This window comes from Poecile atricapillus, chromosome 3 (assembly GCF_030490865.1).
Source record: "Poecile atricapillus isolate bPoeAtr1 chromosome 3, bPoeAtr1.hap1, whole genome shotgun sequence".
Taxonomy (NCBI): Eukaryota; Metazoa; Chordata; class Aves; order Passeriformes; family Paridae; genus Poecile; species Poecile atricapillus.
This window is the reverse complement of record NC_081251.1, coordinates 54,740,624-54,754,899: the sequence shown is the minus strand read 5'-3', so window position 1 is coordinate 54,754,899 and position 14,276 is coordinate 54,740,624. Positions and strand designations below refer to the sequence as shown.

At 42.3% G+C, this 14,276-nt stretch overlaps 1 protein-coding gene across 6 annotated transcripts in view; it reads left to right on the top strand.

The window, feature by feature from the left end:
• The window catches only part of ARHGAP18 (Rho GTPase activating protein 18), a 99,562-nt gene extending 92,000 nt beyond the window's left edge, over positions 1-7,562 (top strand). For 3 of the 6 annotated variants that reach the window (XM_058836473.1, XM_058836477.1, XM_058836476.1), the window contains exons 14-15: positions 2,280-2,341; positions 4,883-7,557. In XM_058836473.1, the coding sequence (XP_058692456.1) occupies positions 2,280-2,341; positions 4,883-4,974 (154 nt within the window). In that variant the 3' untranslated portion in view covers positions 4,975-7,557. Of the gene's footprint in view, positions 1-2,279; positions 2,342-4,882 lie in introns of all 6 variants that reach the window. The other 3 variants (XM_058836474.1, XM_058836475.1, XM_058836478.1) reach the window with 2 other exon arrangements.
• Positions 7,563-14,276: the final 6,714 nt, after the last annotated feature.

Genomic DNA, 14,276 nt, shown 5'->3' with positions numbered 1-14,276 from the left:
GAACCCCCGAGGGTTTACACCTTTGAGGGTGGAGTTCAGGGTCAGGGACCATTAGAAACACAGCAAGGGAGAACCCCCCAGGGACTCAAACCCAATCAGAACTCCTGGGCCGCCCTTCACAAGGGGTTTGGGGTGGAACAATGTTAACTCTTTGCCTCCCTGAGGCCGCTGCAACATCTGCTCCTTTTTTATTTTTTTTTATTTTTTTTTTTCCAAATTTTAATTAGGAGCTTAAAATGTTTCCAAACATACACCTTAAAATCTCACCTCTTCCACAGAGCACCCACTTTGCTTTGTGGGACACCAATAGCTCAATCACAAAACACATTAGGCAAACAGAAAAAAAACAAAATTAAAAAGAAACACTTAAACCTTGGACCACGCCGGGCAAATTAAACGGTGATGGTACTTAATACAAACATAATATTTTTTTTTGTTCAGTCTCTTCCAGTTTAGGATTCTTTGTTAGGAAGGGTGCAGCTCTTAGATCTCCTCTCACGAGGGGCAGAATTCTTCGATCTCCAGCTTCGGCTCCGGCTCCCATGTGGGCGTCGCCTCTTTAGATGATCTGGGTGAAACACTGGCTTTCGGAGCTGGGTTACAGTTTCGATTTCCCCAGAGGAGGTGTTGCCCACGATGGAAAAGCACAGCCCCCAGGGGTGGAGCACCGAACAAAGGGATGGGGCCAAGCAGGGGTTACTGGGAGGTTCGGGAAGGGAAGGTTTGGGACCGGAAAAGAAGGAGCAAGGCGGGAAACCAGGGATCCCAGACCGCGTGGCCAGCGCCATCTTGGGATGGGGGGGGAGGCCGGGACAGGCTTTCCTGGACAGGGAACGGGGAATATGGAGAGACAGGGGGTGAAGGAGGACACGGAACGGCGGGCAGACGGCAGCAACCCCGAGCCATCTTAGCTTTTTTCACCCTTTGTCCTGCCCTTAGGAACAGAGGAAAGGGGAAGGTACAGGAAGGTATACACCAAAAAAAAAAAAAAAAAAAGGAACTTCACAGAAGACAGAAACAGTCCACCGGAAGATCCATACCGTCCATAATCGTCCATAATGTTGATATAATCGTCCATAATGTTGATATCGTCCATAATCGTCCATAGTGTTAATAGAATCGTCCATAATGTTGATATCGTCCATAATACGTCTCGTTGGGTGATGTTAGGTGCTTGTCCCAGCGTCTGGTCTCGGCTCCCACACCTCCGTAATCCCTTTTCTTCCCCCATGCCCTAGGCACTCTCAACCCAGTCTCCCTGCCAGGTACTCTCGAGTCCTCCTTTCCAAGGCGGGGGTCTCGCCGGCTCTCAAGCCATCAGCCGGGGACTTACGAGGTGTCCATGGAGCCGGGTCCTGCTGTTCTCCTGGTGCTTCGCTGGATGCCACGCATTCTCTCACCATTTGTTGCAGCCTGCAACCTCAGGATCTTGTCCAGGGAAGCAGCAGGGTTCTGGGGACCAGCATGAAACACCAACGAGACGGGCTCCCGTTCATGAAACCATTTATTCAGCATGAGAACAAACTCAGGTCCAGAACAGAGAGCCCCGAACAGAGGCACAGCAGGGGTTTTTGAGGGACAGAACCCCCGAGGGTTTACACCTTTGAGGGTGGAGTTCAGGGTCAGGGACCATTAGAAACACAGCAAGGGAGAACCCCCCAGGGACTCAAACCCAATCAGAACTCCTGGGCCGCCCTTCACAAGGGGTTTGGGGTGGAACAATGTTAACTCTTTGCCTCCCTGAGGCCGCTGCAACAGCTGGGCTTTAGTATATATTATTACAATTTAGCAGTGAGAATAATAGAATCCCTTTATAATACAGGGACTTTATTCTTCCACTGTCTTTTACTTCTTTTAGTTGCAGAAAAATTAAGACCAGCAGAAATGTGGTTCCTCCCTCCCAACCATAAGGCTTTTTCTGAAACATGGCATATTTGAGGGAAATACTTATTTGTGCAGTAGCAGTAAAAGAAAAAATCAGAGGGTAAATATCAAGCTACTTGCTAATAACAATGAAATTCTTTCCTAAAAGCTGCAGTTTCTTCATATTTATCTTATTTTACTTTTTCTAGTGCATTGCTCACTTGCAGGACTGTTCATTTGCAGTAGCATGCAGGGGTATTCTTGTTCACTGTTTTTGTCAGTAAGCATGCACACAAAGGGTTTGTGATGGCTGCAGTGCTGATCTTAATTAGCATAACCTCTCCCAGACATGTCTAGGTGGCTGATCCACAAGCACCTTTGGAATATCCTCATTCATTGTGTTCTGTTCCCCACAGTGGAAATGTCCAAACACTCAAGAAAGAAGAGGTTTTTCTTTATGAAATAGGAGGAAATATTGGTAAGAATGGCTTCTGAACAACTTTTCCTAGAATAAGATTCCTTGGCACATTGTCCATGGGCTTCACTGTGGTTGCATTTTTATTCATGTCCCTCATTCTCCCTGACACTAAGGCAGCCAGTTAACCTTGTGGAGAAGGCAGCAGAGATGTTTGTGTTATCATTATATCAGTATTATCTTATTATCTATCCCAGAGGAAGTTGGCAGCTGTAATAGATGTTCCTGATATGTATGTACAGTGAATAAGCACAGAGAGGTTGGATACAAAGATGCTTGAAGTTCATCTTATTGTATTGAGGCACAATAAGTGAACTTACAGTCCTTCATGTTCTGCATTTGAGTGTCACTTGCAGGTTCTTTTGGGGGGAAGGAAATGCTCAGCCGGAAAGATGACCATGTGATAAATTAGTCTTTCCTGCTCTACTTATTTCAGACCCTTTTGATTAAAGTAAATAGCAGATCAGCAAAGTTAATGCCAAGGATAATTCTGAACACAGTTCTAAAATTTTCTTCTATGCAAGAAAATGCAAGAGTACTTTTGCATTAGAAATCAGTTTCTAATCACAGTATTTTTCATATACTCAGGAAAACAAAAGGAGAACTAGAAAGCAGTAGTAGATTGGATTTACATTTACCTTTTTCGTTAACTGTGACCTGTTAAACGTATTTGGCGATATAAAAATACATGCAGTACTTCTTTCCTTTGCCAATTTAAATTTCGTATGTAAATTGCTACTTCTAGCATTTATCTTTTATTCTAATCACTATTATAAAATTTTTTTGCATGTTTTTTGCATGTAAAGACTTAATGAAAAATAGCACTTACCTATGTTTCCTGCAACAGGTATGTATTAGTGTTTTTACTAAGTCTGGTAGATAACTTACCAACATAGTTGGGTGCCAGATGAATGTATTACATGTTCTCTTCCAAATCCAGTATCTATGTACATTTCCTATGCCCATTAAAGCAGGTTGCAGTCCCAGATATAAGACTTTTTTAAAGGAGAAGAATATCTTGTTTATTCTACAGAGGGGCAGTATTTACAGGAAAAAAGGTTTTGTAACAGAATTCCAATGAAACTGGAACAACTTACTGTTACTTTAACCGTGACAGAAATTGTATTTCTCTTAGAGAAGGTGCAGTTTTGTTTTGTTTTGTTGTGACATGCTTTAGAAAGCTTAGATGTTCTCTATCTGAATGGTTTCCTTCAAGAGAATTTCAACTTTAATCAGTCCTTACTAATCCTTACTAGTACTCTCAGTTCAGGCAAGAGAAACTCCCTGCCCTTAACCTGCCATACAGGTTTAAGTAAACCTGCAGTCCTGACCTTTGCCATCTGTCTCTCTTCCTGAGGTGCCTGACTCATGTAGAGGGAGCCCAAAGCAAGACTCGAGGGGCTCATGACACACTCATGTCCTTACACTTACACTCATAGCTGTAACAAGCGCTATGGTGTGATCTTGTCCCTGCGGAGATGCAGCTGCTGAAATCTGCAGGCATTTCTTTAGCAGTCAGTAACTGTAGGACTTCAGGGCACTGCATGAGACTTCTGCCACTGCTTTGTGCTTGGGACTGTCTGGATAGGGACATGGCAAAGTGCTGTCCCCATGCTCTCACTGCCTGAACATGCTGCACTGTGCAGAGGAGAAGAGCTAATTCAGCAACATGGGCAGCACTGGTCACAGAGGTTGGGATTAAAATCTTAGAGAGAGCAGGAGACTGTGCCTGGTTGAGTAGGGAGTCTTGCCTTCTTGCCTGCTCTGTGCAGGGTATCCAAAGAGCTGGCATACAAACTCAACTGCAACCTTCCACCTCTGTTTGCCTCCCATGTCAGGCAAGTACTGGAAATGTCTGTCTGGCACGAGCCATCCACCCCAAGCAATTGCATAGCAGAGCAGAAGAGGAGCTGTGATGTAAAGCTGCAAATGCATGAGATAATGCTTTGCCTGTAGGGGAACAGGAAGAATGTGCAGATCTTGATGGATCAGCATATGCTATTTTCATCATAGCTACTAGATATAAATTAATTGCCTATAGTGCACCAAGAACAGTGTACTACTTTCCCTTCCTAGGACAGCAGCTATTATAAGTGCTATGCAGAACAGCTGAATTAAGAGGAGGAGGATAGGGAGTAACACCTTCTTAGCAAGGAGAAACCTTGCACAAATTTAGCATTTAAAAAGGGGGGAAATAACCTCAAATTTTAATGGGCTTCTGTGTGAATGTGAATGTAGTTTAGGATATAATCATGAGAGGATCAGGACATTGCTCCATTTTTAGTTGGAGAGGGGAGTTCCCATCTGCATGGTCTGTGTGAAGAATCTGACCTAGAATGTGTCACAAAGGTAAAACAGCCCCTTCTTCCTCCTCAAGGCAGATGGGAAGGGTAAGAGCACCTCCAAATTTTATGTGCATTGTCCTTTGTTAAACACCACAGAGACTTAGAAAATGTACATGGAGTAAAACAGTAACAGAAACTTTGGAAGTTGTTTCCTTTCTCCTTTGGTTCTGGTGTAACCACATGTCTTTTCTGTTTCTAGGAGAACGCTGCCTTGATGATGATACCTACATGAAGGACCTTTACCAGCTCAACCCAAATGCTGAGTGGGTTATAAAACCTAAGCAGAGCTAAGATCACAGCTAATGGCAAAACCTCCAACCTGTGGACTTATGTTGCACGGCTGAATGTTTCAAAGGGATAATGTGTCCTTTCAACATTCAACCATTATGTATATTAATAGAACTTCATCTAGTTTTTAAAAAAAAAAAAAGAAAAAGAAAGAAAAAGATAAAGCTGTGGTGACCCAACAGTTACGACCAGTAAACTTTCAGTTTTACTTGCAGCAAAGTTTTGGAAGATAGCACAGTTTTCCCACTCATGTTTGAAATGAGCATGAGAACTTTACATATTTTATATATAATTACCTTAAATATTTTAATGGCACCAAGCTACCTCCCATCTGGTAGGTCTTGTTTAAGAAGAATTTATTTTTCAAACAGGTGTTTAAACGCTTTATATTAGAGATCTACAATCTGTTTGTGTAGCATTTTGTGTTCATATAGGTCTTTTCAATGCTAGTACAATAGAGAACCAAATCCTGATCAGCACTTCTTAATGGTACAGTATTAAAAATACCTAGCCCAGTCATATGAATTTCCCAAATAGTGTGAATTTCACAGGAAAAAACTGCAATGCAATGGATTTTGTCTTTGGAAGTCCTAATTTAAAGTTTGATGAAAACTATTTAAAAACAACTGTGAAAATGCTTTCTATGCAGCTTTTTTGCTAGATCTTTTAAGTAATTTTATTTTTACTCGAGTTGATTGTGCTCTTGAGATTATTACAAAGAAAAGGAACAATAAAAGAAAGGATCACGTGACAAGGTGAGTCTTTTTAAAGCTCACTACTCTTGCCACTGTCTTTACTGGCATATTGTCATGCACTAGAAAAAACCTTTTCGGTTTTTCAACAGTGTAATGGAGCCACGTTATAATACACTGATTTCAGGTTTTTTGGGCATCTGTTAGACTGAGTTTTGTGAACTGCCAAAACTTTTTTATTACTAGCATAATAAAAACTTTAAGGAAAAATAAAATAACTGTGGAAAGAAGCTAGTCTAAATTTCATAGGTAGCAAACCACTAAACCTTTCACTCAAAAACAGTGTAAGGGTCTACTGTGGGTATTACCTACCATCAGCTGATGTATCTGGTCTATACTGGACAAGGCTAGAAATCAACTTCTGATTTCCCTGATGCTGATAGATGCTGTCTAAACCACTTCAAAAATTAGTGGTCCAACAGAGAACTATTGCAAATCCATCCCTTTTCAAGAGAGGACTGAAAGCTCCCTGTGGAATTCACTGATAATGGTTTAGAATGAGGAGACTTGTTGCAACACAAAGAACAGTGGCCTGGAGCTCCAGAGCCCCAGTCTCACAGCAACACTTTGGGCTCACTAGCTTGTGTACTATTTCACGATTTGTTTGTAAACTAGCTCAGCTGTGCTCAAGTGCTTACTTCTTCCTTCTGACTACCTGAAGTAACTACTGTGAAATTGTATCCTTTGAATGAAATACTTTCTTTCAAAGCACACAGATACTTATATTGACCTCATAGGGAGTATTCTCCATACAATCAAGGACTGAATTTGATTTCTTTTACATGATCAAACCTGATTATAGGAATAAAGGACCTTTCTGCTGAGCTTTGGACATGGGCCCTGTGTTGACAAAGTAACCACTGGAACTCTCCCTTTTACATATACAAGCAGTAAGATAAAACTCTGAAAGGTCATAGAAAAATTGCACATCTGCTGATTAGTTATCCACAGCATATGAACAATTTTGGGGCCATGTGCATTTATTGTTTCCTAAAGTCAAAGGCTGTCTTCATATGAAGAGGAAGCACTGCATTGGTTGGTTCTGAAAAGCAGGATGAGTAAAAGAGGAAATTGTTCTAATGTGACTGTACTGCCCTTGGTGCTCCATCTTGTTGGGTATTCCCACATGGTAAAATAGCACTGTGCCACTATGGGCAAATTCTCTAAGACAAATTACTTTCGTCTATAGAACAAACCCCCTGTTCTTCAAATGTAAGGATTAGAGTAACAAAACAGTACAATGCTTAGGTGAATGTTTATGAACCTAAAGTAATAAAAACAAGGTTTTTTTTGACATGTAATACAAAAATGACGTGTGTTTCCATAATACATTATAGTTCTGTAAAAGATTACTCGTTACTGGAACTCTAGGTGTTATTTTAATCAGGAGCAAAGTGCAGATGATAGGAACAGCTGTTCCTAACAGTTTCAGTCTAAAATTGCAACCAACCTGTGGTGGTTACGATCTCTTAAATAACTTTGTTTTTGGTTTAGTGCCATTGTTTGGGTTTTTTTAAAATTTAAATGTTTTAATGTTCTTTTGTAATTAAATGTTGTTTTTTCTGACTTCTTTTCTCATTCAAATTCTTATATTTGTGCATAAAACGTACCCAAATGACACTAAGTGATAATTATTTTGTGATTTCACACTTTACATCTTTGTAGAGAGCTTGTAGTATTGTGTATGACAAGAGACATTGATAAGTTAAAGTCCTGCAAAACGAACGCCTGCTGGAAAAATAAATAACTGGCTAGAAATTTAGAACTTTTCTGCAATTGCAATACACCTTTGCTAAATCTGTAACATAACAGTTGCTGGGTATATGCAAAGGAGCAGGAGACTTCTCAGTGCTCATTGAAAATACTGGCTCTTAATTCCTCATAATTAAATTAGGGCACAAGTGGGAAGTCCAAAATGCATTCAGGTAAGCTGGTAAGAATCTTTTATAATTAAAAAGACAATGCTGTATTAGTTGCTTATTTGGGGTGATTTGGCAGGCCACCGTTGTTTTGACTGATGACTTGGGAAACATGTATGCAGGAGTTTTTTCACCCTGAAAGCTGACAGATTAATGCTGTGTGCAACCCTGTGCAGGCAGAGCAGCAGGGAGTGGGGAGAGGAGGGAGTGGGGAAGCAGGTGATGGTCCCTCTTACCACTGCCTGGATATTGTGGAGCATGTAAGGATGTTTTTGTTCTCAAAAACCCTTGGGGGATGGAGGGGAAAAGGTCTCCAATGCTTCTGTGAGGTGTAGACACCTTTCTCGAACTGCCTGTTCTTCAAAGACTGCAGGGTTTGCACTCATTTTTGCATAGCCTCCTGTTCTTCCCCACCTTGTGTGAAGCACATGCACCATCCCTGGATATCCATGGGTGCCAGGAGGAAAGGTGTCATCCCATGCCTCCTGTGTGAGCAGCAGCGAGACAGGTTTATCTCACATTGCAAGTCAACAAGCAGCATCTCTGAGCGTTCCACTGAGGTTTCAAGAAGACAGTAGGGAGCAGGAAGGTCAGTGGATCTGGTTGTGTTGGAAATATTGGCTGAATTTCTGTCAGGCCTTTCACTAAGCAGTGGCATGACTGAGATGAATTCAAGGATAAGGAGATGCACTTTTTGGCAGTTAGCACCTTGAGAAAGGCCTGCTTGAAACTTTCCCCAGCCCATTATTTCTTTGTCAGACATTCTTAAAAGCAATGTAACTCCAGTAAAACACACTGTCTTCCTAAGTATTGAGTTAAATTACAGCAGCAGGCTACCTTGGTGAAAAGTTGCTAGAGAAATTATTTCCTTGGTATCACACTTAAATGAATTTTAGGATTAGTTCTCTGCTGTGCTTCTATCTCTAAAAGGTTGCAGCCATGCAAAAAGTATAAAATGTGTATGTGCTAGTCTTAAAGCAGTATTTATAATAATATTTTTTTATGTAGAGCAATACTTCAAAGATATTTATACTACTGTTTGTGTTTGCACACAAACCACATCTGAGGTAGGTAAGTACCTATCATCCGCATTTAACAGATGGGAAAAGTGTTTATAAATGGCTGGCTTCTGGCTAGAAAGGTTGAAATTAATCTGATTTCTAGAAACCAAATATGATCCTCCAACAATTGCTTTAAAAATCTGCTATATTGCCAGTAACAGCAGTATAGCAATTACAAGTATGGCTTCAGGGAATTCTTTTAATAAATACAATGCTGTAATTTTTAGCCTGGTTTCCAAAGGAAATTTGTCTGGGGTAATCTTGCTACCTTGTGTGTGTCTTCCCCTAATTACTTTTGAGTCTGTTGGCAGACTTTAGTAATTTTTGGCAAATGCAGTGGGAGGGAAGGCGTGTGTCAAAAAATAATTAAGCTTCTATGAGCTTCATAAAACTAGGTAGTAGGAGTCCTTTGTTCAATGGGGAGATGACAGCATAAGCTCCACTTTTATTTAGGCACCAGAACAGAAGTGTGAAAGCAACCATACACATGCTCTGGTCGTGGAGGAAGGCATGGAGCTCACAGCCAGCCAGTGGGATTTGGCATCAGGCCTTTGGAGGCCTGAGAAAGCATTTGCTTGTGTTGTCACCTGCTTTCTGAATCTTCTTTGTTGACATGGTGTGGGTGATTGTTGCTGAAGCTGCAGATGTTCTCCTGGGCTGGCTTTGGGGGTGCAGCCTCTCTGCAGCTCCTGGCTGGTACAGCTCATGCCCGTACCCTCCCTATGGACTGAGCTCGTTTCCAGCCTGAGCCGGACCCACAGCTGGAGGGTGAGGAGGTGGGTAGAAATACCTCTCCCCTCTCTGCTTGTAGGGCTTTTGGGAATTACCTTCACCCTGGGGAATAACCAGATCTAAAACTGGGCAGTATCAAATGCCTTCACTTGCAGGTTTTAAACCATCATGGGCATACAACTTGCCAATCATGAATCATAGGAAGTGGTGGTGGTTCAAAAGCCCCGCAGATATTATTACTCCTTGATAGTCCGTTTTGGGATGACAGAAAGGATCCTTCCTTCTCCCCGTAGCACTGTAAAAACAATAACTAACCCTCATTAGCACTGAGAGCCACAGTCTCTGTATTTCACCTATCGAATGAGCCTTGCCCTCTGTGTTAGCCCTGTGCCTCTGTAATGCGGTTACTCTCGAAAACAAATTGTCTCGGTTCCCGCGAGCAATCTGCTCACACGCTGTGTCGCTAGATCAGGTCCTGCAGGGCAGCCAGCTCTGTGCTGCTTTCCCATGGGATTCCCTGTGCCTTCCGAGCGGTGACACCGCCACCCGCTTGTCCACACGCGGCCATGTGCGTTTGCCGTCCGCTGCCGGGAACAAGCGGAGGGTCATTCCCACAGCACTCGCTTCTCCCGTGTGCGAGGGCCGCCCTCGGGGACAGAAATCCCTGGAAGCTGCCGCGGGCAGTGTAGCGCGGTGTCCCGGCCTCGGGGACAGAAATCCCTGGAAGCTGCCGCGGGCAGTGTAGCGCGGTGTCCCGGCCCGCCCCCGCCGCGCTTTACCCGGGTTCTCATTGCCGGAGCGGGGCCGCGCTCCGCCCGCGCCGCTCCGCGGGGAGGTGGCAGCCTAAGAGCCGCTTCTGTTCAGGCAGCAGAGCAGAAGCTGGCCATGCTCTGGCCGGGGAGAAAAGCTGTGCTTGGAGCTCGCAGCCAGCCGGAGGGATTTTGGTGTCAGGGCGTTTGGAGGTTCCGTTTGGAGAAGTGGTCACCTTGTGCGCCTGTCCGCGTTCACGCCATCCATCCTGGCAGCTGCACCACGTCATGTATTTAGTTTATGCGTTTTTCTAGTGTCTGGTGATGCAGTACACAACTCATGTATCTGAGACGGTGCATCAGGCAGGGACAACTGCGATGTCGAGTTCTCTGGACACAGCGAAACAAAGTAGACAAAGCTTTGTGCAGCAGAAAATCACAGGCGTGGCTGCATTACTGGATATCTCCTGCTGGTTATCAAGATGCAGATGTACCACACGCTCCAAATAATCAGAATAAATGAAGGAACACATAATTTCTTGGAAACAGCTGAGGTCCCAAACCCTGAGCTGCTGGAAACTGGTTTCTTGCTTACTCACTTTTCCCCCTAGTCTCAGGAGAATTTTTTGGTTTAAGTCCTGCTGCCTTCTGATTTTTGGCTTGGTTAAAATTTATAGTGTGTATTACCTGATTTAGTTGTCTTGATTATATTCTAATATGTTCCCATGTTGTGCTCTGTTAGTTATAAGGCAAATGAGCTTCTGAGCCCTTGTTCTGGATGATCCTCCTCTGCTACAGTCTGCCAGAAGCTGTCTTTATTCATGAGTCTCCTTCAGCCTGCACAAAGAGAGTTTCTTCCAGCAGGAACCTGAGTAGGTGAAGTAGTGCTGAGGCTGTCATGGGGCTTTGCATGGCTGTGAGACAGAGCAGAGAGGTGTCCACTGCAGTATTCCTGTCTGTCTGCTGTGTATCGGCCTCGTTCAGTGCAGCATTTTGCTTCCATGACAGCAAAATCCTACGATGCAGCCAGGTGATATCCATTTGGAATACTGTTGATCTTGAAATAAACAGCATTTTTTTGATTATGATAAGGCTGAAGCGTTATTCTGCAACCTTGGAGTACTGGCAAAAATGTCTGCTGGTGCTTTTAATGTGCCATTGTGAGCTGAAAAAAAAAAAAAAGTATTTTTCTTCTCATGCTGTTTAGCAATGAGAGAACAGACAATTCTGACATAGTTAGGAGTTATGTTTTTGAAAAAAAGTAGATCAGAAATCATACTGTGCAGATACTTTTTAAATGGTTTAATTTTTTCCACCAAGATCATGTGTTTTCATTTTTCATAGATCTTTGCTGAGAGGTTATCCTGATTTTCCTACATTTTTGCCTTGGCTAGATGGTAGAAGGAAATGTGAGAGATTTGCTCTGTTGATATTTGGGGTTTTTGCTTAATAAAAGTCATATTGTTAAAGTGTTGTTAAGATAATGATAGGCCAGTACATGAACATGAAATCCTTCAGAAGAGGATTTTTATTTATTTCAGTTCCCTACAAGTTGAGAAAATGTGGCAGCCAAGTCTGTAGACCAAATATGTCTGTCATTCCATGCAGACAAATATGTCCATTCCAGTTACACCACAGGTCTTCTAGGAAGAATCAGAAGAAAATATCCAAATTCCCCACCCTGGAATGTGGAGATGATCTCCTGTGGGTGGTGTTGCCGGCACTTAAAGGCAAGGAGAACAGCGTGAGGCTGAGTGGGTTTTTTTCTCTTTCCTTTTTTTCTCTTTTTAAATTGGCTAATTTTTCTCTTTGAATGCTGCAGTTGTTGGGAATAATGAAAATTATCGTGAAAGCTCAGCATAAATAGTTTTTTTCTGTACAATCACAATATGGGTGTTTGGAGTTTATGAATAGAATACACAGGATTGCAATACTCTGCTCTGACTTTTTTCCAAAGAATTTCTAAGTTGCTTATAACAAATCCTCTTGGATCATTATAAAGAGGAATTTAACAAGTACAGAAATATGTGCTCAACCAGTGATAAACCATTGGTAATGCTAGGAACAAACTATTTTTTTTTTCCCGCTGATGCATCTATGGCAGTGGCACAGTAAATTCTAAAAACACTTGGTTCTAGGAAAAAATAATTAGTGCATGAACTGTACTACTAAACTGCGTAATTCGATATGCTGATGATGACAGGACTGGGATCCCAGGTCCATGTATTAGGCACTGATTTACAAATCTGTGTACTGATGAAATGTCCTTAAGCTTACAAAATAACTTCCTGAAGGTTCATTGCAGAGTGTGAGCAATCTGGTTTAGAGTAGCTATTCTTAACTTGTCTATACTCTTACTTTTAGGTAATTTTAGCCCTCCTACTCTGTTATAAAGCCCTTTAGCATTATTTGAGCAGTCAGTAAAAAAAGTCCACCCTTACGGTGTTTCCATCTGTACCAGCGTGCTTCACCTATGTTATGTACAGAGGAAAAGGCCAGAAGTAATATTCATCCATGTAACCCCAGAAGGCATAGCTGTTCCTAACAAGTGTGTTTTAAAGAGGAGCTGATGTTCTCAAGGGATGCTCCCAAAGGCATTCCTGAGCATGGGGAGTTTTGGTCTGTGTGTAGGAGCGTTTGCTGCTGGAAGTGTGTCTGTATGCTGTGTTGAAGGATGACCCAATGCTTCTCCAGCATTATTGAGTGAGTGTGAAGTGGCTGCTTATTTTTGGAGAGAACTTACCTCATCCATGCCATTAGTAGGATTGGCAGAGTGATCAGTGCTGGCTGCTTCAGCATGATGTCATTGGACTTGGAAAGCTTTCTTGAGGTTTCAACTTGTGTGTAGGCATGCGCTTTGACTTGCCATCTCACCCTCTCATCCCTGAATCAAAGTTGGAGTTTGTCAGCAAAATGTGTAGGCTGTAAGAAAGACTGCCTCTGGCCAATTTCAAATTCTGATTAGTTTTGTTACCTGTGTCTATGATGGTAGTCAACAGTGGATGCTTGAGGAAGGACTGAAGCATAGAACAAGAACATGATCGTAATTCCCTAGTACACTTTCTTGGTTAGCTTGTCACTTCCCTGTGTTCCATAGCCGTCACAGAAGCACAGAAAATCCTGACTGGGAAGGGATCCACTAGGATCATCAAAGTCCAACTCCTGGCACTGCACGGGACACACAGGAATCACACCATGTGCCTGAGGTTTACTGAGGTAATGAGGTTTAATGAGATTTACTTCCACTAATTTTCTTAATTTTGGATCCCTATAAACTCATGACATTCACTCCATCCTATGGGAGTAGGTTTCACAGTGTAACTGAATTGTCCCTTTGGCAGGGATTTCTTTGCTCAAGGAACAACCCTACATGTTTACCTTTACCATGGTACTTACAGTTTCACAGATCTTCTTGATTGTCCTTGCCCCTGGTCAAAGAATAACAGCTCTTTTTATTGTCCTGTGTTTGAAAGCCATTGCTGAATTTTGGTCATTTTTGTTGCCCGTCTTAAACCTTTTCTTACTCTCTTCTGTCTTCTCAGGTAAGGGGAAATCAGAAACATACCTTGCACTCACATCTTACCAGGAGGTGGGACAAAAATTTTCTTTTTCTCTGTACCTTGATGACTTCTGATACTTGGAGTTTTTTTTTTGGGGGGGGGGGGGGGGTTGGGGTTTTTTTTTTGTTTGCTTTGGTTTGGTTTTGGTTGGGTTGGGTTTTTTTGGTGGTTTTTTTCATAGTTTGCTTGGTTTTTTCGGTTTTGCTTGATTTGTTTGGTTTTGTTTTGTTTTTCTCCAGTTTTAATCACTGGGTCAACAGTTGCATAGTTATTAATGCAGTGATCTTTCATGTCCAGTGGTGGTTCAGATTCAGTCACTGTGAATGCAGTACGAGAGTTTTTCTCATTTTCTCAGCTGCTGTGTGCTTAACACTGAATTTCATCTGCCATTTTTTCACCAGTCATGAGGTCACCAGTATCATGAGGTTTGTCTGAAGCTCTCCGCAGTTTGTTTCTTTAAAGCCTTCAATAATTCAGTGTCAGTGACCTACCTTATCAATTCTTTGAGATCACTTGAGATCAGGTGTATGTT